Source organism: Drosophila grimshawi, unplaced genomic scaffold (genome assembly GCF_018153295.1).
Source record: "Drosophila grimshawi isolate 15287-2541.00 unplaced genomic scaffold, ASM1815329v1 contig_44, whole genome shotgun sequence".
Taxonomy (NCBI): Eukaryota; Metazoa; Arthropoda; class Insecta; order Diptera; family Drosophilidae; genus Drosophila; species Drosophila grimshawi.
The window spans coordinates 21,649,153-21,676,779 of NW_025063240.1; the positions used below are offsets into that span (position 1 = coordinate 21,649,153).

General features: G+C 34.2%; 1 protein-coding gene across 1 annotated transcript; it reads left to right on the top strand.

The window, feature by feature from the left end:
* On the top strand, positions 1 to 26,742 carry LOC6558460 (gamma-aminobutyric acid receptor subunit beta). Its single transcript, XM_032741689.2, is given in 10 exon segments — positions 1 to 173; positions 7,919 to 8,016; positions 8,267 to 8,334; positions 14,095 to 14,321; positions 15,409 to 15,491; positions 18,484 to 18,621; positions 21,193 to 21,477; positions 25,482 to 25,702; positions 25,790 to 26,020; positions 26,138 to 26,742. Coding segments are annotated over 10 exon segments (1,653 nt in total). The 5' UTR covers positions 1 to 33; the 3' UTR covers positions 26,300 to 26,742.
* The last annotated feature ends 885 nt before the right edge of the window (positions 26,743 to 27,627 follow it).

Below are 27,627 nucleotides of genomic sequence, written 5' to 3' on the forward strand. Positions count from 1 at the left end.
ACAACAAAACACAACACAACAAATTGCACCACCATGAGTGATTCAGCAATGGACAAATTAATAAAACTGACGCCCCGCACCCGAACACCCCTGTTAACTATTTGGCTGGCCATCAACATGGCGCTAATCGTACAGGAGACGGACCCCAGAAGGAGCGCCACAGTGCAATCCGCGTAAGTAATAGTTGACCTACTTCATCTGATTGATCGATTGATTGAGTGCTCTACATACTGACTCTGATCAATCGCCAATCGTCATTTTTCTATAATTTTATAACACATCATTTATATTTGATTGAACTTATCTTTGTTCTAAATCTTGACTCTGTTCAAATTAACAATCACAATCAGAGAAAGTATAAGTAATAAGTAATCAATTAATTTTTAAATAGAGGGTTCTTATTATTTACTGATGCTTGTTCAAGTTTGTTGTTAAAAAAGCTGACAACATTTTAAAATTTTCATAACTTTGGCAATGCTCAATCGACTTTGAAATTTGTGATTATGATTCGCTTTCTGTACTTTTATCAAATTTAAAGTTTCAAACGCATTCCCAATCGAAATTGTTAAGATTGTACCTTCAAAAAGTGCTTCTAGGTACCAGATCAATCCTCCCACAGCCATAACTTTCTCAAAACTCAACTGATTTTGAAAAGCAAAACATTTTTGTGACTCTGGTCTCTGGTCTCCTAGATCAATACCCCATTGTACGCTCATAAAATGCTTCTAGGGAGGAGTGAAATCTTTCCTTAGTCATAGAACTGCCTAAATCGATTCGAGTTTCAAAAAGATACGCTTTTTTATAATGGGCTGCCCTTTAACCTTTTACAAAATCAGCCTCAAAAAGAGATTCACTAAACAAAATAATATGTAAAATCCATATCAACATTCTACCCAATAAATTTAGTGTAAAACTTTATAACAATCAATTTATTGTTGCGAGATTTTACTGCATTGCACAACTTCAGTGTGTAGTTTTTGTATGTGTGTGTGTGTGTATGTGTATGTGTGTGTGTGTGCGCTTGCCCCAATGGAGTCATAGTTCATGATAATTTATGATTATTTAAAAATAGGTTGCCTGCAAAATGTGGATGGAAACACGGGGCTGGCTGGGCGGGAGAAGTGAAATGTTGCGGGCTAATTAGGTGCAATGACAGCTTGTTTTGACCTGGTCAACAGTAAATAAGCTCGAGTGCTTTTGGTCGCTTTTTTTTTTAAATAAATGTTGGCAATTTATTAAGCTCGTCATCATCACATTTGCATGCGCCGGCTATTAAAATGCGACGGACTGAAAAATGACAACTGCCAGGCGCTCCAGCTTGTAATTACTGACTAGCCAAGTTAATAGAGGGAGGTGGTAGGTCGGCGGGAGGGGTGGGAGGTTGAGGTACTATTTGTTTTTTGAAAGGTGCATGCGACATATTTGATTAGCGACTGGGGCAAAGTAATGTACACAAATTGTGGCATTTGCCAATGTTTTTTTCCCTTCTTCTTCTTTTCCCTTTCGGGTTAACGCTCATTAGGGCATATTTGCGAAAGAGGTGGGTGAGCGGTGCGGTGGGTAAGGGAGGCAAACATTTGCATAAGCCGCCAAGCAGGCAATTTAAGTAAATCAAAAAAAAAAAAAGAAAAAAAAACAGAGGTCCCCAAACTCCCCAAGTGCCTTTAACTGGAACTGAGACGTACAAATGCACGTTTATGGGCTTAGCCGATCGCGTGTGTCAACAACAACAACAACAACAACAAACAACACACAACACACCAACAGCATACAACACACAACAATAACAACAAATGGGCGTAAGTTAAGGCAAATGTCGTGGAAATGTGGCCAAAAGTGGCACGACTTTAGCACAGTTGGCTGCTTATTTGGGCCAGGCGGCATTTGAAGTTTGAGTTTGCGCCACTTTTTCATGCAACATTGCACAGGCGTCCCAACACACACACACACAGATACACGCAAACTTTGCAATACACAAACACACACACACACATAGAAATGATAGCCATGCACACACACACACACACACACACACGAACACACACTCTTGGAAAGGTTAAAGGCCAAAGCAACACAACGACACAATTTGTTCGCACAAAATAAAAAAAAAAAAGAAGAAAACAAAGTCGAGCCTGCTGCCTGCTGCTCTCTTTTAGACCCTTCAACTTCCTGTCAGGACTCGGACTCGGTCTCGGCAGCAGTTCCTGCTGCTCCTACTGTTGCTGCTGCCGCTGCTGCTGTCCCGTTGTGTGCCCCGTTGTGCAGCACTTGCCACACAAGTGCGCACTTCACATGGAATTTATTGATGGCAGATAATGCCAAAGTGGCAGCGACAAAGCAACACCGGCCAGATGACAATAGTGTTAGTGTGTTTATATGTGTGAGCGTGTGTGGCAGGCTGCACCAGCAGACAGGAAAATACAGCTTATATACTCTGCCAATCAAACTATTTCTCATATGCCAGGAAATAATAACGACAAATATGTACAAGGTTTCAACAACACTGAGTTGGTCAACACGGTCCGCTATATAGTTAGTTGGATGAATATACTCACAAAGCAAATTGAACTAAATCTTAAGAAAATCACTCAGAAAACTATACTTTATTTTTGTTTTCAGAAAGCTTAGATTTTAGCTGTTTTCAGGCTTATAGGCCAAGTAGCTCAGTGGGAAGTCACTCAGCGCGCGAAGTTAGGACTTATATGAGTTATATAAGGACTTATATCACATATGAAAAACGCTCTGAAGATTACATATTTCTATTGAATTTTAGAAAACATATACCCTAAAATAAGAAAACTAAAACATTGGCTTTTATAAATATATTTTCCAAACAGTTAAGTAAGTTACACTTGGCGCCATTATAAATTTCAAGGCGATTTTTTTATTAGCGAAGAAATGGCCATATCGACTCAGCTATTGATATTTTCAACTTATGGGATCGCAGATGGCTTATTTTTCAATACGTTACACCCTTAACGGCAATATTATTATAACCTCAGCAAGGGTATAAAAAGCAAGAAAGGACACTGGCAGCAGCAGCAGCAGCAGCAGCAGCAGCAGCAGCAGCAGCAGAAGCAGCTGCGACAACAGCTCCTCGCCAGCTTTCAAGTGCCATTGAGCGTAAATTGTTGTTCCTTCACATTTTGAGTATGATTGAGAATATCCACAAAGGGGCCCCGGCCAGTCAGGCAGTCAGCCAGCCAGCCAGCCAGCCAGCCAGCCAGACCATGAGCATGAGCCTCAACCTGGGCCTGAGTGTAGAGGGTCGTAGTTCAGCCAGCCGTTGCCATTTTCTGTCCGCTTTTCAAATATTTAATAAAGCCCAGACACGGCAACTTCAATTCTTTTGCTCCTTCTCTCGTATTCCGTGTTTTTCTGTCTTTTTTCAAATGTATATCTCGTAATGCAATTCGGGCAGCAACACTTTTTGCTATCCTCGCCAATATTTGCTTTGATTGTGTTTGTGTGATGCCTGTCTGTTGATGTTCATTTCGAAAATGTCAAGGACTTGTCAGAGTAATGCAGGTTTTCCATGCATTTACCTTTCTCTTAGCAGCCACACCAATTGAAACTGAAATTTGATTCCATCAAAGGAACATAAACCAAAGCACAACACTGTTAAGGTTGTAACAAAAACAAACAAGTAATAACCATGGGAAAGAATCGGTTTAGGATACTCACCGGAGTACTGACAGGACATTGTAGACTAAGAAATCATCTAACTAAACTTGGTATTCATAGTAGCGAACTATGCAAGTCTTGTGAATGCGAGAAGCAATCCTCAATGCACATCCTTGCAGAGTGTGCCACCAAAATGTGTCACTCTAGGGATGAGCTTCAAATAAATAGAACACAGATTCTAGCATACTTGCACGAACTGGGGTTGATGAAGGAACTATAGGCTGAGAAGGGATCACAATAGATCTAGTAAGTTGCAGTGTAGATATCCCAATTATAATAATAATAACAAAATCAGAACAATATGAATTTTGTATAAATATAGTCAACATTTAGACACAGAAGTTATTTGCGCGTTCACATTTCTAATGTTCTAGTTTCAAATACTTATTTGGGAGCGTTGCTTAAGGTACTTCAATTTATTTTCTTATTATATTCCAAATATAGTTATCTAAGTTTAAAGCAGCCAGAAAAATTGCTAGTTTATGTTGTGAGCATAAGTAAAGCATTTTATGTTCACGCCTACACAGACACATAAAATTAAAAGTAAAAATAACATCTTGCTTTTTATGTGGCAGTAAATGTGTGTTGTGTTGGTTGATTGTGTTTGGCATGGGCGCGGTCAAAACTCATAACATGTTTATCCGGTCATTTTCCTGCTTCAGTTTCAGCTTCAGCCTCAGCTTAGAGTCCCCGAGTTTGAGCTGCGCAATATGTTTATTTTTAGGAAACGTCAGGCATCAAGTTATCACTTTATTAAAAAACGCTTAGTCACATGCTGGAATACACAGAATTGATGCGTAAAGTCCAGAGTCACCCAAACACACACAAACACACACACGCCCAAACCAACACACACATACACACACACACACTTATAGAGAGAGCTAAAAGCGTTTTAGTGCGCAAAATAAAGGCCTTTGCCAAGTTGTGCTTATCTTGGCGCTGGCGTTGGCGTTTGCCAGCTAGAAAAGAAGGCCATTGTCTGACATGGGTGTTCCGCATTTACAGAAGATGTGTAAAAGGCAATGGTGGAATGAGGGGAAGGGGCGATGGGGCGGAAGTGGGCGACTGGTGACTGGCAGCGAGATAATGTTTTGCTAGCAGTTTTTCGCATTTCCGCTTTGTTTTAACATAACACTTGAATTTATGCAATGGCGCGTGTCCAACGCAGCGTATACGTAATGGGCCAGCACTCAAAGTGCCACTAAAAACGACAACGTTCAACGACAACAACAGTGACAACGACAACAGCAACAGCAACAACAACAACAACAATAAGAGTAGCAACAACCGCAGCAACAATAGCGGCAACCAAACAATAACAAAGATATTTCTTACATTTTCATTTGCCGAGCTACAAACAGAAGTTACGCAGCCACCAATGTTGGGGCGTTGCCACAGGCACACACACACACACACACCCACACACCCACACACAAACACACCAACACACTGACACACTGACACACTCACACATTCAATGTGGACAGCAGCTTCAGATAAGACAACAACTAAACTGTGGCCAGCGCATTAATATGGCGCTTGGTGTTGGCATAACACTTGGCGACACGTTTTGGGCTTGGACTACTCTACCTCTCTCTCTCTTTCTCCCTCTCTCTCTCTCTCTCTCTCTCTCATGCGCATGACATTCCTTTCTTACGACCACTATTTGTTATTGTTGTTGTTGCTGTTGTGTCTGTTGCTGTTGCTGTTACAACTTTTATTATGCGGTTGATGTTACTGACGCTGCTGCTGCTACTTCTGCTGGTTTTGAAACTTGTGCCAGCCACTTTTGCAATTTTGTGTTGGCCAGCGAAAAAAGTGTTGCCTACTTATGAGCGCACTTATTGCATGCACCACACCATGGACTAAGTGTGCGCTTTTTGCGCCATAAATTAATAATGACAAGACCAAACTGAAGTTTTTGCAATTTGTGCAGAATGTACAGAAGTTTGTTTCTACACTTTTCAAAAAAAAAAACAGAAAACAATTCATAAATCAGCAAACAAGCTAAGTTTTTTTGGAGCAATCGCTGCTCTTGATTTTGAAAGTGAATGATTAATTAATATTTGTTCCACAAAAAGAGTGCACTTCATGTGGCATAAATGCATAATACACAAATAAAAAAAATACGAATGGAGAAATACATTCCTTTCAAAGTGTTATCGGTCACAAGTAATTCTACTCGACATACAGCCAGGCATATTTGTGCATTTCAATAGGCAAATGTTTGGATTCCTCTTCAATATATTCTAGTGCACTCAATAACAAGTAGCATACAGTTCCAACAAACTCATACACATGCACATGGATTGTAGTTGGTTGCATACATAATTTGATAGAATGTGACGTACTCATAATTAGTTCAGCTGGCTGCCAGCCACAGCTCATTTGCATATTATAACGTATACGCCACGTTGTTGGCCACGCCCCAATTATATGTAAAGTACGCCAAGCTGTCAATGCGTAAGATAACAATTCAATGACAATTCATATATTTTGTTGGTAAATCGTAATGTGCACAATCACATTGAATATATCGCGCATACGCAGCGGTGTACGCAGCAATACTCGTACTTATAGCATCTTAAACTCAAATCAAATAGCAATCAAAACTTTTCCATTATCCACAAAAGGCGAAGGCAAACCGCATATCAACTGTTGTCAGGTCATTGCGCAGAAATAACAACAACAACAACAATTATAGGGAGCTAGCAGCTAGAAGCTCTGCTCTGTATACATACGTATATACATATATTTATATATATATATATTTATATATATATTTTTATAAATAGGCTGTCGTTTTTTTTCTTTCTCGTCAGCTTTGACTTTAATGCCAAACGTTTCGAATACACAAAAGCCGAAAAGAAGAGAGAGCGCCAGTGGCTGAGACAGCAAGAGAAAGACGGAGAGAGAGAGAGAGAGAGAGAAAGGGAGACAGCGAGGGAGATATATATAAAGAGAGAGGGAAAGATAAAGGGTGCCTGTTGGCCTGGCCAACTGTAGCTTGATTACAGTTCACAGCTGTCTTCCAAGCCCAAACCAATTTCAGCCATAATAATTATTGACTCGCAAATAGAAAATTACAAATTTTGAAATACGAAAGCAGTAAAAATAAAATTACAAATACTGCGCGCGCGCACAAAAGTGGCTCGTGTTGTGTGTGTTTATTTGCAGGCGTAACTTTTATTAAATTGTGATTTCACTCACAACGCACACACACTCACACACCAGCACAGCAGCATATACACTCATAAGCACACTCACACACACTCTCACATGTGTGTTGACTCGAGTACGAGTATATCCGAGAAGCGAGACAGTTAAAATGCCAACAAACGCGCTTTAATAGCACAGTTTAGCGCAGAATAGACGCAAATAAACACAGTCATGCTTGCGTCTTCAGCGCCAGGGACTCGCCATAAATAATATATACACATACTCACACCTAAACATATACTTATACACATACATATATAAACACATAAGTACATACATGCATTCACATAAATAAATATATGTACATGGCCAGGGTGGCTGGGACCCCATTTGACTGTTTGACTTTGCGTGGATGTGTGCACTTGATACCAAATAACGTAAATGTGCCACACAAACACAAACACACACACATACACATACATATATGCAGGCACAGATATAAATATATATATATATATATATATATATATAAATATACATATAATTGTATATATATATATATATATATATATATATATATATATATATATGCAGCAGCCACTGCTGTTGCCATTCCATCCATTTTTATACAGTGTTGCCATAAAAATTGCTAAAAATGACATCTTAATAAAGTTGTGAAATTGTTGATAACAGTCTGAAGGCATCTGCTTTGAGCCTATAAATTATATGGCTAACTCTGCTAGCCAAATCCGACTCAATCTGTCTCAGCAGATGTAAGGACTAAATTGATAATCGCTGAACAAATTTCTTGTATGATTTAGATTTTGTATAAGTGTTGTTTGATATTCAATTTAGACTTTAAATTCGCCGACTCAAAATCAAAATTCAAAATCAAACAAAACTTATTAAGATCATATTAATAGGAAGGCTTTTTGATAACTTGAAAGCTAAACCAAACAAACTTTGTTATACTACTTCTCGACTACTATATTCTTATTGAATTTTAAATTTATCCAAGATTGAAAATTGTATTTCTAATATGTGTTTTGTGTGCTTTCTATATGTCTTACAGAACTGGTGGCGGCAGCATGTTGGGTGACGTAAACATATCCGCTATACTCGACTCCTTTAGTGTTAGTTACGACAAAAGAGTAAGACCCAATTATGGTGGTAAGTATTTGCAATATCTATTCAGTAATACGATTAGTTATCCACACTAACTAGGCGACTTGAACGTAACGCAAGTTGGGGGCACAATTAAATATACAACATCAACTACTTAATATATATTTAATGTAGAACGGTTCTCAGTTGAAACTAGCTGAACTAATATACTTTGTAAACTGACTGTAGCATTATTTTGATCTACTATATATTGTACAATAACAATGCCAACAAACAACTGTAACGTGTCTTTTAGGACCTCCTGTCGAAGTCGGAGTCACCATGTATGTGCTATCAATCAGCTCGCTCTCAGAAGTGAAAATGGTACAAATATTAATGACTCTTGTACCCTTACAACTCTTAACGTTAAGCGCTCTTTCTCTCTCTCTCTCTCTCTCTGTATCTCTCGCATATATTCTCTGTCTCTGTTGTTGAAGTTTATATTTTTAACTTATTACTATATTCACTTTACTTTTGATCTTTCGAACAACACAATGCTTCAGTTTGTTGCCTCCAAAGAAAAACAATAAACAAATAAAAAAAAACACACATATATACTATTTATACACTTCTTTTTATGTTATAAAACTGAATTTGTAGAACATTTTTAGAAGTTTTATTTTTGTTTTCTATCTTCTGGCTTTTTGTTATGTTTGTTCTAGTCTTTTTTTTTTGGTTATGATATAGCTTAGCTGAATTTAATCTTTCATAGGTTGCTCAAGTTAGTGCTGACTCGTATTTAGGTTTGAGACATAATGAAACAGGTCCTATAAAAACGATTTTCAAAGTGAGGCTGTGCAAAACTTACATTGATTTTCCTGTAAGCCCAGTTATCAAAAAAAAAAATAAATAAAATATAATAATTCTCTTAGTATATGTCAACCACAACTGTAAGACTAACCTAACTATAAAGATTGGCAATGCTTTTTTCCTTATAAATAACGACTTCACTCTTTTATTTCGTATGTACATTTTTGAACAATGAGTTTCTCTGTGTGTATGTGTCGTTGACAAATTTGAGTACATTTTGTAATTGGTCCAGCACAGAAAGTAAGCTCTCTCTACTACTACTACTACTACTACTACCCCTCCAGCCAATCCCAATCCCACCACGAACACAATCTCCAGCAACGACATAGAAAATTCATGACATTAATTTACCCCATTTTGCTCTCCCCACCCACATTAATAAAAGCAAAACTAACTTGCTGTTCACTTTATGGATTTTGTTTTTCGTCTTCTTCTTCTTTTTATATAGGATCACACACAAATCATGCAAAGCTTTAAGATACATTTTTCTTAACTTGCAGCTGCCAATATCTGAACAATTCAAAAAGCTTTTCCAAATGGTGTGTTAAATCCGCTATCACAGCAACTAATCAAAAATAAATATTTACATAAGCAACAATTTGTAGTATTCATATGTTTGGCTAGATTTATCAATATTCGAATACACTGCAAAATGAAATAAAAATAAAATAGCTTTTATATATTGCTGAGCTTTGGCAATAATACAAAACTCGAACTGATTTGGTTTTCATTCGGCGCGTGCAAAAAGACAAAAACAACAACCAAACCCTTTGCACAATTTTAGAAAATATGTAGAAAGAAAAACAACAAAATGCAAATAGAAAAAAACGCGCACAACATTGTATATTTAATTTTGCCAAGGAAAATTAATCAAACAACAGATAATTTAAAAATCTGGCTTTATGTTAGAATGTCGCCACTTGACAGTGCAAGCCAAAAGTCTGCTGCTCTGTCGCTGTTGCCACAGAGTGTGTGTGTGTGTGTGTGTGTGAATTTTAGTTAATAACTTTTGGGCTTTACACTAACAACAAACAAGAACAACAGCTACAGCTACAAGAAACGGTTAACAAGAACAACAAACAACAACGACAACAACAACCAATTATAATGCAAAACAAAGAAAGAAAAATCCCCTCAACCGTGTGTGTGTGTATACTATATGTTGCAGGTCCCCCTGTGGAGGTCGGCGTCACAATGTATGTCCTCAGTATCAGTTCGGTTTCGGAAGTTCTCATGGTACATATACCAACTATAAAACATTTTTACCAAAAAAAAAAAAAGAGAAAATAAACTTTTTTGTTTTTTATTTTGAATAAATGAAAAGTTAACAAATCAACAAAAAATCATATGTCTTCTTCTTAATTTATCTCTCTACCAATTCTCTACCCGCCAACTATCTACCAAACTCTCCATCTCTCTCTCTCTCTCTCTCGCTCTCTCTCACTCTCTCTCTCTCTCTCTCTCTCTCTCTCCGTCTCTACTCTTGCCTATAATCTTGCTTAACCCACACATTTTTGTGTCAATATTCTAGTTCATTCTTAATTTCACACAATTCACCTAATTATATATATTTTTTGGTTGAATCATAATATTCAGTTTTGGAACATTATCAAGCAAATTGCGAAAATGTTCAATGCATATATACCCCATTATCCAAATATATATAAACATAATCTACTTATATTTAAACATTTATATTCTACAAAATTTTACCAAATAAATGTTGTGTTCATAATTGTTTTGCGATGCCAAATGTCAAATTTGCCATTGAGCCACAATAAAGTACAGTCAAAACATATAAAACATGTCACAATTTATGGTTTTGGTGTGTTATATAATTGGTAAATATTATTGCAAGTCGAAAATGTTTTAATATTATCTTTTACAATTAACAAAAATAGCTGAAACTTGTATTAAATCAATTTTCATTGTTAAACGCTCAAAAAATTAAATCTTCTCGCTGCTCATGCTTAAAAGCACAAAGGCTATTCAAAATATATAATTAACTTAAGAATCTTTCGTTTTGTACTTTATTCAAAAATATATTATTCTAAATTATCTTTAACTGCTCCAGTTTTGAAAATTACTTCCAATACACACAATTTTATTTAATTCGGCAACTGTAATTCAATTTCATTAGAATCGCTTAAGAAACGCTGACTTTGTAAATCAATGCGTATTGACCAGCAAGCCTACTATCTATTTAAGAGTCGGGTTCAGGGTCGAGCTCTCTCGATTAGAACACTCTTACTTATTTTCGTTGTGTATATTTAATTTATTTTGCCTCACATTTCGCGCTGAAATTTTCATTGCAACTACGAAGCTCATTTGTTTCAACATCCAATCGGATCACATTCACCACTTCCAACCAAAGAACACTTGCATTATTAAATTTGAAATTTTCATTAATCACCAACTATTCGTACTTTATTATGGCCAAGGGCAAAAGATAATCACAGCAGTCCTGTCGACAACGGCTGCGCGCATGCGTTTTTGTTAACAATATGAATGACTATGAATATGGATATGAATATGATTAACATCATGTACGCAATATACTCGTATAGCATACTCGTACAATATATTAAAGCTCAATGTCATATGTGATATACATATATATATATATAGCAAGAAGTATATAAGTGTACAAGTTACTTCTGTGTTTATTTTAATCATTTCGACAGGTCTCAAAGAGCAACAGAAATTAATTCAATTATTCATATTTTTTCGCTTATTAAATTTTTACTAAATTCGAAATTAAAACGAGACAATTAGGATTCGTAAAACATCTCATTTCTTATTCGATAAATTTTACTTCACAAGACACAAACACAATTGGAATTAAAAATGTTATCTACAAAAATATGCAATCTTCATTGAAGCTTTACTCAGACCTGCATATAGACAATTTTATAGTTTTTATTCAATTCGAATTGGCTCAATTTTTAGCAACAATTTCAACTCATTCTCACCTACATCAGGTCACTTGACAACATCATTCGATTTGGCCCCCACCCAAGTAATAAAAAACTAACACGTAAGGTACTACCATAAAAAATCAGCTACACAGTACTGCAAGCACCCAAGGATAACTCACTGTTTTTTGTACATATACAACGCGGACACACTACTACTGCACACTACTACTACTAATATTACTACTACAGTTACTGTAGAGCACAAAATGCTGATCGGATTGACACGTGCACCATTTTCTATTTATATTTTTATTTTTGTTTTGGCCTGCTTCTGGCATTAAGTCAACAGCAATCAATTTATGCGATGCAAACGTGATTAAACATAACAGAAACATGTACACGAACAACACGATAGACCAAAACATCAAAACAAGACCCGAATGCAACAACAAGCTGCAATAAAAAAAAACAGCCGACAATTTTATGGTTTCTCTCATGCATAAACATAGCATATTTATTTGTTTCTTTTTTTAAATTTTGATAAGTTTAAATTTAAAAATTACTTGAACAACTACAAATAATGAAAATTGAAAATTAAATGGTATCTGTCAGATACAAAGCTGAAACAAACAACCCCAGTAATGATTAAAAAACGTGACGTAACAATCAAATCAATACTAAATGCAGCTTCAGGTACAGATATAGATACAGCAACGGATACATTTACATATACAAAACACAGATACAAATCTGCCTACAGCTATGTAAATTGTGTAAATGGTATGGAAGAAAAGTAAATAAACTCAACCTCGCAAACTCTTTTTTAGGTCGACTCGCGTTCGAGGTTCGCTGTATATTTATGTAATTCGTGCCATAAATATCTGTATTTTATTATTTCATATATGGAGAGACCTTAAGACTTTTTAATTTGCGCATTTTGCATTTTCTCTATACAATTGAAAGTTTTGTTTTTGGCGTGCCTGTACCGAGTGGAAACCAAATCTGCTAGTTGAGTTTTCAACTTAGATTGTAAACCATCTAACCTATCAAATCTATCAAAAAGCCAATTGAGAATTGCATCAAGTATGTCACGAGTGCAACGGGCAATTTTCATTATTAATTACTTTAGACAAAATGCTTAATAAAAGGTACGCAAAAGTACTCAGAAGTAAAGAATAACACTTGCATTGTTCACTTTTAATTTGTACGTTTCTTTAACCCGATTCACCACAGCCACAAACTACGAATTGTGTGTGTCAATCAAACATCCAATCCAAATAGCAACACACATACGCACACTTGGAATACACACAGCTACATATACACACATATCTCGTATACCATATTAACTCAGCCTGCTCAAAGGGTCTGAACTGTACTATATATATAAAATAACCCTATTCCCTATCCGCTTCCTTTTCGTAGTACGCTTTAGTGCGCTTTAGCTTTAAAAAGGCACTGCCAAAAACAGCCGCAGCAGCAGGACAACAAAGAGCCAAGCCAAGCTAGTTAAGAACTATCTCTTTCTCTGTCTCTCTCTCTCTCTCTGTATCTCTCTCTATTTCTGTACAAATGAAAAACTAATTACAGTCGTTCTCGCCTTAGCGCCGTTAGTAAAACAAAACTTTTATATTACTACCAAATACTATGTCTTTTCTCAAGTAAAACAGAAAATCTCTAAAACTACTTCACATCACAGCAAATCAAATATTTGTGAGAGGTTTTTCAAACTGCTTACTGTATATAAAGGCTTATTTACCATTAAAAATTTTTACTCTTTATTTATGTTTACTTTTCGGTTTATTCAGTTATAATTTTTTAATTTAAAAAATAAATCGCTCCCAAAAACTACAGGGAATTTTATATTTTTGCATGCCACAAAATTTAAATGTGTTTTAAACCTCCCGAAAAAAATATAATAATAATAAATAAAAACAATCAAGAAGAAAATTCCCCCTTAGCCCAGAGATTATTAATTTTGTTTACAAATTGTTGCACGATGTTTATAAACAAATTTCAAGCTTCGGTTTCTAATCACAACAAGTTTTCTTTGTGTGTATTGTACAACGCATTTGTTGTTTTATGTTAATCAAAATAATGTGATAATAATATATTTCAATCTGTGCGAAAATTTCCTTGATTTCTACAATTCTAAGACTTTCTTAAACTTTCATTTAAACAAATATATAAGAAACGTTTATGCTTATATTTTTTACAAATAATAATACTTTCTTTATTCAAAGTGCTATAAAGTTTTACTAATAAGAAACAAACATCTCTTTTTGCTCCCATCTATAAATCGATATCGAAAACGTATTCGAATATTCGCAAAATATTCGTATAACACCCGTTATAGGACTTTACATTGGATTTTTACTTTCGTCAATTTTGGACCGATCCTCGTTTAGCGTATAGAAAACGACCTGGTGTAGAAACACTATCGGTTGGATCAGAATTCATAAAAAATATTTGGGTACCTGACACCTTTTTTGTAAAATGAAAACAATCATATTTTCACATTGCAACAACCAGTAATGAGTTCATTCGAGTGCATCATTCTGGATCGATAACAAGAAGTATTAGGTAAAAATCAACTATCTCCAAGCAAAAACAATTCAAATGCAATTTTTCAAATTTTTTCCATCTATATGTGTATGTGTATCTACTTAATAACAAACAAAAAATATGTCTAATGAAAAGTAATGCAAATAATTCAAAAGCTATTTACTAACAATCTTAAAGAATTTTTTGTTCAAATTATTTTTCAACCCTTTTTGCAACTATGTACTATTTTTGATGTGTGTGTATAAATTGATGTTGTAATTTACTAAACCAAAAAAAAAAACAAAAAAAAACAAAAAAAAAACGAAATGAAACGAAAAGTTCAACAAAATGAAAAAAGAGTTTTCAATCAAGTGAGTTCAATTGGCGAAGTGAAAGCGATAGAAAGTTGGCGAAATACTCCGAAAGTTACAAAATCTATTTGCACATTTCAACACTGAGGATGTATCTTTATGAAATGTGCAAGTGCAAAGAAAACCCCTCCGCCCCTCCCGCCTTACCCCACGCAACAAGATGATGAATTGAGGATACCAGTTGCATGTCTAATGTGTCTTTTACACCGCAAAAAGGTTGCACTGGTCGCAGTAGCTACTGTAGCAGCTACTGGGCATACAATTTTCTACTACCTATAAACAAGAATCTGTCCAAAATCGCAACCAAGCAACGAGTATATACAAAGTGCTGACAACAGATCAATCTAAAAACTAACTAACCTTATCTCAAGTATGCATAGTATTAATATCCTGCGTAAGAGCCACTCGCCTCTCACTATCTACTACTATTACTACCAAAACCAAAATGCCACTCGTAACAACTCTCTCACTTACAATATACAAATGTTGTTAATTATTATTAATAATGAATGTTAACTCTCATATCCAATTGAACTCGCTCTGTTTCAACTAATACTAGAACAAATGAACTTTGACCCCCCACCACCCCCGCCTAACCCTAAATGTCGTAAATTATTTGCTCCTCCTCTGCTTATTTAGTTGTTGTATCCATTAGCTGTGTTCATCATAAACTCTTTCAACTGCTTACTAATCGAAATCTCTTTCTCATCAATCCCAAAAAAAAAAAAACAAAAAAAAATATGAAAAACTTTCAGATTGACTATCACCGCATCGTGTCCCATGAATCTGCAGTATTTCCCAATGGATCGGCAACTGTGTCACATCGAAATCGAAAGCTGTAAGTACTAAGAAAAATTCTTACTATTCTCCATTCAAAAAGTCATCTATAATTAAAAAAGGCAAACAAAAAATTAGAAAAAAAGAATATATATTTTGAAATGAAAACTGAAATTGTATTTGTACTTATATATATTTCGATATTTAACGATAAGAAATGAACTCATTCAGAATATGAAGCACTTAACCAATAAATCGAACCCAAGTGGCCAAAGTAAAGTGCCGATGTGCTTAGTGTTGGCGAATGCTCAATTGCCAACTACACGTTCTTTTTACCCCTGTCTAGCCAAGTAATAGCCTAGTCATCATCTTAAATATGTATTAAGACCATAGCTAATTGCATCCGCACCAAATTTTGGCCACTAAGCTTAAGGCCACGCGCTGTTTGTTCAGTGTGGGCAGAAAATTGAAAACGAAAAACAATGTTGAAAAGCGCAAAACAAGCAAATTGTAAGTTAACTTAACCGAGAGTACACACACCTAATTAAAACTAGTAACTATTAAGTAATCTATTGAACGGACAATCAATATCGCAGAAGGGCTAAATGATGAAGTACTAAATGGCAATGTATATTTAACCAAATTATCTCAGCTAGAGGGATCTTAAATTTGAGGTTTCGTTTCAGTAGATCTTCAAACTTTTTATTTCTTAGGAAACATATATGTATATACCATTAGTTGGACAGAATTTTACTGCGTACCTAGTTTCCTAGTTCCCTAGTTCTTATTTTGGCCATTTTGCACAGACGCCAAGTCAGTTTAAATATATATTTACATACCAGAAAGGTTTTTTCGACAATTTATCCTGCAGAATACCATTATACCGTTCAACTCTTATACTCTCATGTTTCATCCATGTGCCCCTAACAAAATTCATAGCAAACAAAAATCAAAAAAAAAAAAAAAAAAAAAAAAACCAAAATAGAAATCATAAGATTGGTTGGTTTTTCGGTCGCCTTCTCATTTACAGCAACCGCAGAAGGCTCCTGATTATGATCGATCGACTTAAACTCAACTAAATGTGCTTAATCTTAGTATCTCTTAAACTAATTGAAATGTACATTATGAAAAGACGAATCCTTTAATAATTAAATCCAACAGCACGCTTTTAACCCAAAGGCCACACAATAAAGCAAACCCAAATGTAAATACATAAAAAAAAAAACAAAACTAGATATGAAAATTATTAAATGTCAAGACACGCCACAAAGATCGGCCACTTTAGTTTTATGAATTAACATTTAAAGTCTAATTTTAAGATACTTGTAAACAACAAGCAGATACTTAAGAAATACTTTGATACCAAAAAAAACAACCACCACAACAACAACAACAAAACCGCAAACAACAACAATCAAACAAACAAACAAACAACAACAATTACAATAATTAATTACCTACCGCCCCCTTTTTGCAACAAATTAACCAACTACAACAATCAACTACAACCAACAACAACAACAACAACAAAACGACATACAGTCGGTTACACGATGCGAGATATCCGATATTTCTGGAGAGATGGACTGAGTAGTGTTGGCATGAGCAGTGAGGTCGAACTACCGCAGTTCCGAGTTTTGGGACACAGGCAGAGGGCGACCGAAATAAACCTAACCACAGGTACCCTCCATACTACATTACAAATTCATACCAAACAAAAAAAAAAAAAGAGTAAAAACATCTTCTTTGTTGTGACAAACATTTTTATCAACACACTTATTCGTTTTCTCTCGTTTTCGTTCATATATTTCGTAATCAATTTCTTCAGTTTTCATTTCCTTTTTAATAAGAAAAAGGGTTCTTAGCGCATAAATATATATATATATATATATATATATACATATTTATATATATATATATATTAAACATACTCAAACAACATGCACATTTTGTTTAGTTTTGTGTTTCACCTATATCGAGTGCTAACTGTAACCTTGTGTTCTACTAACTAACTAAATACATGCATACTAATATATATATATATATATTGTGTTTCGAGTGTCCTCTACTAACTAACCTCTGTTGTGCCTAATTCATTTTGATTGATCATTTAATCCATTTTATCAAATTTATCGGTTAACGGTTAACTAACTGTTTTAGCCAGTACGCAGCAGTTGTAGTCCAGCTTGTGTGTGTGTGTTAGCCAGTGTTGCTAGGCGTTGCGAGTATTCGTAATCTCTCTTCTTATTTCTAACATTTTCCTTTTCAATTATAATACGATACCACTTCCAGTTGCCGTCCATTCTTAGCGCATTTGCTTGGGTAGGCTATAAACATGTGTAACCAACCACAAACAACAACAAGATATATACTAAAAATATAAATTAAATATACATACCATATGTATATGTAAAAAGAAATACAGAAAACACAAGAGCACCCATTTCTGCCATCTTAAGTGCTTAAGTCAAATTATTGTATACAAAAATAATAAATGAAACTACTGCCAATAAGAACAAACAGTAGCTTTAAGTCTAGTTGAAATGCTCTTTATATACATACCTATATTATAAATCCAACCCCCTTTGTATAAAATTGTAATATATGAGCAAACATCTATATCTATCTATAATAATGTAAATCAAAAAATATATTTAACAACACTTCAAGCAACAAGTTCTGAATGAGACTATTAATTAACGTAAGAAAGAAATAAAACAAGAAAATGCTAAATTTATATAAAACAAATATGTAACTAAAAAAAAAATTTGATAAATTTTACTAAGAAATTAATTTTTTGCCAATCATTAATAGTCTCACGAAATGTATTTTTTGTTTTGTGCATATTTTTCGTCAAATGAACAACAACAACAACAACGACAACCACAATGAACTGCGCCGAACAACAACACTATAATCAAAAAACCAAAAAAAAAAAAACAAAAAAAACCAAAAACCAAAATGAATATCACTTAAATAAAAACTGTATAAATTTGAAACAACAATGATATATAAATGCAAACAACAACTAATATACAAAAACACATATATAGTCGGATACACGATGCGTGACATACGCTATAAATGGAATGAAGGCCCTAACTCGGTTGGTGTCTCGAGTGAGGTATCGCTGCCCCAATTTAAGGTCTTGGGTCATCGTCAAAGAGCCATGGAGATCAGTCTTACCACAGGTACCTGTAGACGGTTACCGATTTTTTTCAAACTTTACTTTTAACTTTATACATACTTATACTTATTTATATTTACCTTTACTACCTACATACTACATATACATATATATACATACATACACATGATGTATGTATGTACAAATAGTGCTGATGAATGATGATGACGACTTTGTACCTATTCTTATACACATGTTATACATATCCATAGAGTTTACCTATCGATATGTATAACGGTTTTATTCTTTCATCCTCAGTTCGTTTATTTGCTTAACCTTAACATTTATCATTATTTACAAGCCCAAACATGTTTACAAAGCACTCGTACCTCTTCATCCTAACTAGAACGACAGAAATATACATTGGGCCGACTCTAGTGCAAATTTTGCCGAGGCTACAACTAAAAATGGCAGCAAAACTAAGACAAATGCATGTACTTAAGCATAATACTATTTTGCTTTCTTTCGATTTAACAAACGCTCAAATTTATATATAAATTACATGAAAAAAAAGTATCTTCGGCATGCCGAAAGCCCTTACAGATAGGATAGACCATACAGAGATCTTTATGGTTATCAATATAAAATTCATAGAAAAAACTCGGATCTCAGTTCGATTGTTTCAATTATTCCTAACTATTGTCATATTTGTCTAATACCTAAAGTATAACTAAGCATTCCTCCCAAGTTTCAGAGTGATAACTATAAAGTGAATCGAGTTAAAATAGAACATTGAAGCCTGTATTCAAATCCATCTGCAAGGGTAAAAGATAAAATATAAAACAAAAGCATTCTTGGCCAATCGATAGGAAATGAAATAATCTATAAACATGGGTGCCATTTAGTGACTTGTACTTGTATTTATGAAAAAAAAAACATATATCAATCAATAAGCGCAAGAATATAATGCATGTTAAGCTAGTTGAACTTTTTATTCATTTAGTAATTCATTTATACTCACTTAAATCATTTAACATTCAGTTGGCGTTGATTTCGATCTATTATGATTTAATCATTAGTTCATAAACAAAATTAAATAATTGGCAGTGCCAAGCGAATCAACTATAGCAATTAAAGTCAATCAAAAAGTATTTCAAATAAAAACAATCAAAAATAATTACTAAATTTGAATTACGTGACAATTGTGTCAACAAAAATCATGAAGTAAAATATATATATAAATACTTACAAATATATCTCCTATATATCTACTATTGAACACTAATACAAATAACAATAGCGATGCTTAACTTTATATGGCTTTTGTACTTAGATAATCATTCTTTCGACTTATGCCTGGCATTAATATTAATTATATTTTCAAATCGCCATACACACACACACACACACCCACACGACTAAATACATTATTATCTAGTCACATACATATTAAAAGTTATTTGCCGAAATTGAAAAACCGCTATCGAAAATTCATTAGCATAAATTCAACAGCAACAATCACATTTATATATTGTAAAAATTACAGAAAAATACACAAAAAAATCTGCAATACATTACTAATATCGAAAACTAGAACGTTTCAACTTTTATAATAATAAAATATATAGAAATATTTTTTTTATTAAATTTAGCAGAAGCAAGCAAAAACATATCTAAAATATATACCAAAAAAATATATAAAACTTATATAAAAAATACAAGACGCCCTCCCAAGCATGCTCTCATCATTACAGTTTCCTTTCAAACCAACAATAAAATATATATACTTATATTTATTAAATAACAAACTGTCGCGGCCAACAAATTGAGCCCTACTGGGCCTTAGGCTAGCTCTCTATCTCTCTCTCTCTCTCTCTGTCTCTCCCTCTCTCTCTCTCTCTCTGCTCATTCCTAACGATTATTTAAAAATTTGTATATTTTAGTTTTTTTTGGTCTCCAGTCCTAAACGGTCACTTTCATTAGGTGTTCGCTCATTATTATTTTAGTTACATAACCTAATAAATCGTAAATCTGAAACCAGTTTGCAGTTTAGCAAGCGTTAAGTATTTCATATTACTTAGCACTAACAAAACTTTGACAATAACTATTAGAAATAAATATTGCAGAGCCCATTGATCATAATGTTCAGATATTGAATTGCTTTATTTATCCTTTCGTTTCGTATTGAAAGTAAAAATACATATACACAAATATATTTCTTATATACCTTATGCATACCAAGAACACATATATTTACATATATTTTATTCCAAATATTTAACGACGAAAAACCTCTCAGTTCAATGCGCTCATTGCTTAATTCGTTTTTTATAAAACTTTTTGATTTATTTATTAAAATTTTACATTTTTGTTGTGATAAAAACTTACCAATATAAAAAATTATTGATTTTAAAGAACGAAAAAAAAAACAAAAACCTTAAAATAAAAGTGAAATATACACTAATAAAATTATTACACTCTGCTCTCTTTTTTCTCTCTTTCTCTCCCAACTCTCTCTTTAAATATATATATGCTCGGTACTCATAAATCTGAAAATAATGAACAATTTAATTAACTATAATATATATATATATACAACAATAATAATACTATTGATAATAATAATATAAAATAGGCAACTATTCGCGTTTAGCCTGCGAAATACAATTCGTGCGCTCGATGGGCTATTATCTTATACAAATCTACATACCCTCTGGACTGATCGTTATTATATCATGGGTATCATTTTGGCTCAATCGCAATGCAACGCCGGCGCGTGTGGCGCTCGGTGTGACAACCGTGTTGACAATGACCACATTGATGTCGTCAACAAATGCAGCGCTGCCAAAGATTTCATACGTCAAATCGATTGACGTCTATCTGGGAACATGCTTCGTTATGGTCTTTGCCAGTCTACTGGGTAAACAAAATCTAGCGAAAACATATACCAAATACCAATCAAACAAAATAATACCAACACCCAAAAAAAAAAAAAAAAAAAAATTACCAACACCATAAACCAAACCAATCAAGTAGCGAATACAAAATAATTCCATAACTCTTCACACAGCACTACACAAGCATCTACTAACACACACATGCCCTGAATTTTATGTGTGTTGCTTTATTACGTACTGTATTTCATTAATTTAATTTCATTTCCACACATTTTTTTGGCGCCAAAGGCACTCGAGTACCAGCCAAAAAATGCCAATCTTCAACAATCTTTCAACAACACACTCTTGCCACTGTTCTTCGCTTAGCGTTTTGCAGCTATTATCACAGAGACAAATACACTTTCCTCCAACAGTCTTTTATTTTTACAGCAAACCAAAAAGAAACTTCAATTAGATATCATTTACTTGAAGTTGGAAAACACGATTTTTTGAGTAGTGTTTATATTGCTCAATTACTTTTCCCAACTCTATTCAATTTCAACAAATTCATCAAATTCTGGAAGTAGCTGAAATTGTAAGAATACATACTTACAATTCAGTAAATAAATATATATTTACTATATACTATGTATTTATAAGTTTGAAATATATTTTCCGATCATTCAAAGTATTCCATGTATATTATTCAAAATTGAAGCAAAATATATTTCAAACAATTATACTACAGTCCAGTTCAATGCTCTAACTTTAACTTTCTCTCTTAAAATCCTAACATCTTAAGCAACAACTCACACTTTACCTACAATATAAAACTCTCAACTCAGGTCAACAACAATGCAAAAAAAAAAAAAAAAAATCTAAAAAAAATCTCTTTTTTCGTATTTGTATGTTATTGTTAATTTTTCTATACAAAGAAACAATGCAACTATCATCTAAAGAAAATGTATGCAAATTCATAGATACGCGCGCTGCCTTCCCTTTGTAAGGGCACAAAATTTCCAAGCGAAAAGTTTTGCACACATACACCCACACACACACACAGACACCTACAACCACCCACACACACACATACACACACAAACAGATAGTGCACTGAATACTGTTAGATAATACACATGCAGAGCTTTTTAGAATACTTGAAAACAATGAAAGCATGCTTCTGCCAAAAATCAAAAACCAAAACAAAAAGTATTTGCTACAAATTATTTTAGACTTTTAGCTTTACTCGTAATCTCGTATTTACTATGTAGCCGCCTCAGGTTGACATTGTGTTCCAAGCACCCCACAAAAACAAAACAAAACAAAACCAAACCAAAAACAAAAATGAAACAAAAGAATATACGCAAATCCAAAGAATTCTTGAATCATGATAAATGCATAGCAAAAATGCACATGAGCGAACACATTTTTCAACCTGTAATGGTACCCAGATATTAATATACGCCCAGCTTCCACTCAAAACGCAAGCCTACGAAAACTAAAGCTACTTTATTATACTATCATCATAAAAAATCGAAAATCAAATCTGGAAAAAAACAAACACAACGATCCTCAAATCTCCAGCCCAGGGCTACGAGCAAAAAAAAAAAAAAAAAACCGAGCGCATTAAAAAAAATGATACCAGCATGCCTTGCGTCACACCTGGCTTGAGTCGCGATTGAATTGAATAATATATATATAGATAAAAAAAAGAATGAAGAAAAAGACAATACACTGTAAATAGAGTCCCAAGAAGAAGGCGAAGTACCAGCATTCCATAGATGAAGATATTTCAGTCTGGACAGCGTTCAAACCTCAACTAAAAATCATATCAAAATGCACAGCATTTGGTTTGTTAAGTCTGCGTCATTTCAATGTGTGCCGCAGACATGACAAATTCCAAATGTTTTTCCAACGTGAGCTTGAGGTTAGGTAAGATATGATAGATTGGTCTCTTTCCGTTTTATTCTATGCATTTACAGCAACAACGCTTCTCAGAGACGATGGGGTAAGTAAACGTAAACTCGTTTGTTACTCGTTCTATGAAACTATTTACTCACCCCCCGCCCCCCTAACAACTACCCCTCAACAATCAGTACGATGAGTCTTGTATCTTAGGATCCTGTTTATGCCACTTGTATTCGATCTCTTCTGTGCATGTTAAGCAAAGTCGCGACCCAATTATATATATACATACACCTGCTTAAGGATAAATACATATCAACAAACATACATATAAATATATATATATATTATATATATTCAAATCGAGGCGAAACGAAAAGCTGGAAATATGTGTGTCCCCTACACCAGGCGACTGTTCAATGAATTTGCATTTAAGGCACGCACATCAACATTTTCCTTGAATGATGGTCTCAACTGCGGAATATATAAAAAAAAAATTTTACATAAACCATTTGGCTTACAAATTAACGTTTTTTTTTTTGTTCGTTCACTCGTTTCACAAAAAAAAATAACAACAGCCAGCAGACAGACAGATACTGACAAGCACTCACTCACACACGCACACACACAAAAATACACACACTAACACAAACACACACACCCACACAGGCACTTGTATGCAGTCACACACACACACACGCACACACTCACACAATCATTTAGCCGTTACACCTTTATTGCTCTCTCTCTCTCTCTCTCTCTCTCTCTATCTCTATCTCTCTCGTGTCTGTATTTACCTCTCTCTATCTATCTATCTTACACCAACCACACACACACAGTACACTTGCTTTTCACATTTTTTCGTTGCTTTGCTAACGAACAGAATATGAATTTATTCAATTTTTATTTAACAATCAACTATACAACCAACCAACCAACAAACAAACAACAACAACAACAAACACACACACAAGTGACGTTGATTATTTATACCCTGTATCCTGAATTAGAATTCTTTACTCCTAGCAAAAAATAAATACATACTTTCTGTCACTTTGCACTTACGTTTCTACTCTGAACCAATTAAAAATGGCAAAAATTAAATTGTGTATTTCCGACCACATAAAGTATATATATATCCTTGATCAGCATCAAAAGCCGAGTCGATTATGCCATGTCTGTCTGTCTGTTCCTTCGTATATATAAACAATTCGTATATATAAACAATTCGATCGCAAATCGATATTAAATAAATCGATACAAATCGATTTTCGATCAAATTATAAAGATTTCCCATTGATATGATGTAATATACCCTGCCGTATTATTGATCAACTATACAAATTTGATGAAAATATTACAAATTAAAATAAGTTGAAATATATACTCTTAATCATGGTACAGTGTATCCTCCAAGTCGGCGAACTTATCCGACTGCAGTATTCTGACTTATTACCTGTAGTACTTTTATCCCAAACCTGGTTTCCAGTTTTGATTTAATATTCCCACAACAAATCATACACATACATACAATTACTATATGTATAGTATCAAAATTTGCATATATCACAAAATCTTTTCTTTCTACTTATGTATATATCATATATATTTGCATAAATATTATTATTATATATATGTATACAAATATATGTGTATATGTGTACGTACATTTACAAATGAATGCCATGAAAATTAATATGTTCCAAAAATCGCTCCATTTTCCCCCCATACCGTTCCATACCGTTCCGTACTTCAAAATTACAAAAACTGTGCAACCATTCAACTATTGACTACAACAACAACAACCAACAACCAACAACAACTACAACAACAACAATAACAACAACCACCTAATATTCAACAATCAACAACAACTACAACAACAACAACAAATCATCTTAAAACCTCATGTGGAACGCGACCTGATTCAAAATTTTATGCATCCGCATCAATCCTCCCTCCGTACCGCCAAACCAAACCAAACCGTCCGATTTGGAATCCATTATCAATCAAAATTGCATTCAAACAAATATGAACTGACCAAACAATTCAATTCAATTCAATTCAATTCAATCCAAATCAATTCAATTCAATTCAATTCGAAAACTGTATCCAATATCCAATATCATATCGCCAATCGTAGAATACGCCACCGTCGGCTATATGGCAAAACGAATTCAAATGCGAAAACAAAGATTTATGGCGATCCAAAAGATAGCTGAGCAGAAAAAGCAACAGCTCGATGGTGTGCAGCAGCAGGCCAATCCGAATCCGAATGTCGGAGGCGGACCCGGTCCTGAGCATGGACATGGGCATGGTCATCATGCCCACAGCCATGGTCATCCGCATGCGCCCAAACAAACAGTGAGTAACCGCCCAATCGGCTTTTCAAATATCCAACAAAACGTTGGTACGCGCGGTTGCTCGATAGTGGGACCCTTGTTCCAGGAGGTGAGATTCAAGGTCCACGACCCCAAGGCACACTCCAAAGGTGGGACCCTGGAGAATACGGTAAATGGCGGCCGTGGCGGACCCCAGTCCCATGGACCAGGACCAGCACCAGGCGGTGGCCCAGGTGGTCCACCCGGTGTCGGTGGTGGTGGTGGCGGTCCGCCAGTTGCTGGCGGCGATCCAGAGGCAGCAGTGCCCGCACACCTTATGCATCCGGGCAAAGTAAAAAAGGTAAATGTAAAGCATCCCATTTGATGAGATAAGATATGTACACTTCCCAAAAGATACATAGATACTGAGATCTACCCAAAAAAGAAGCCGATTATTAATTTTGAGTTATTCTCGCAGGATATTAACAAGCTGCTGGGCATAACACCCTCGGATATTGACAAATACTCGCGCATTGTGTTTCCCGTGTGCTTTGTCTGCTTCAATCTGATGTACTGGATAATCTATCTGCACGTCAGCGATGTCGTCGCCGATGATCTTGTCCTGCTGGGGGAGGAATAAGTCTGGACGAGGCAACGGCTGTGGAGGCTGACGACAAGCGAGAGAACAGCGCACAAGAGAGTCAAACTGTGCAGGGCGCTGAAAAACAAAAAAAGAAAAAAAAAACATAAAAAAAAAAAATAACCAAAACTAATTTTAACTAGCGATATGAAAATGCAAAGGCAACATATTATTGTTAAATACTAATTGAAAATAAAAAAAAGAAACACAAAGACACACATATTAAAGACGAGAGCAAAGAGGAATATTGTTAAATAGATTTACGCAAAAAATACATAGCATAAATAAGAAGGAGAAGGATTTGGAGAAGAAGAATAAGCAACACGATGAATAATCAAAAGCAGCAGTATAGCAAATAGTAGAGTATAAAGAGGTTATAAGGGGAAGACGAAGCAAATTAAAACATATGTTAAAAAAAAAACATTAAAGAAGATAACGCAACATAAAAATTAAAAAGAAAAACAAACTATAAATATAAAAATGGAAAAAATAGCACAGTCAACAAATTATTTCAAACTCACATAATTCAAAAACTTTAAAACACACCCGATGCAATTGACATAAGTTAATATATAGGAAATCCAAAAAATAACCTATAAAAATTCCAAAACATTTAACATATATTGGACTAATTTTGAATTTGTTTTGAATCGTTTCTTACTTTGCCATTACTTCCCTTAAGCAGACAGTCAAGTAGTCTTCCTTAATTTAGGCAAAAACTTAATTAAGTTTATGGTTTTTAAAACCCCCTTTACTCTTAATTCTTATATGTATTTATATATATATATATATATAAATGTATTTGCACTTCATCTGTATTACCCAAAAATATATATTTCTTGATTTTTCAAAACTGACCACTTTTTAGCGCTTCCAAGAAAAATGGCCAAATTTTTTAGGAGAAAAAAGTAAAAAGAATAAATTTTCAAATTAATCAACTCATTAAATTAATTTAAATCAAATCAACTAAAAACTTAATACTACTCGACCATAAAAGCTCTAAAACAAGATTTTTTAAATAATTTGCACATGAAAATTATACAAATAAAAGCAAAATTCTTATGGATTACTTTAAAAGGCACTTTTTGTAAGCGAACGAAAAATGAAAGAAAAACATTATATAGTTCTTGTTTTAATAAATGATTTTAATTTCACATAAAAAACAAATCGTATAAAAAAATACACAATAATTAATGCAACAAGATGAAAGAAAAACCAAATATTTTAATAGCACTACAAAAATGAGAATTCCAAAGTGAAATCAATAGAAGAGTTACGAAATTGAAAAAATAAATAGAAATATTGAACACAAAAATATTGAATGAAAC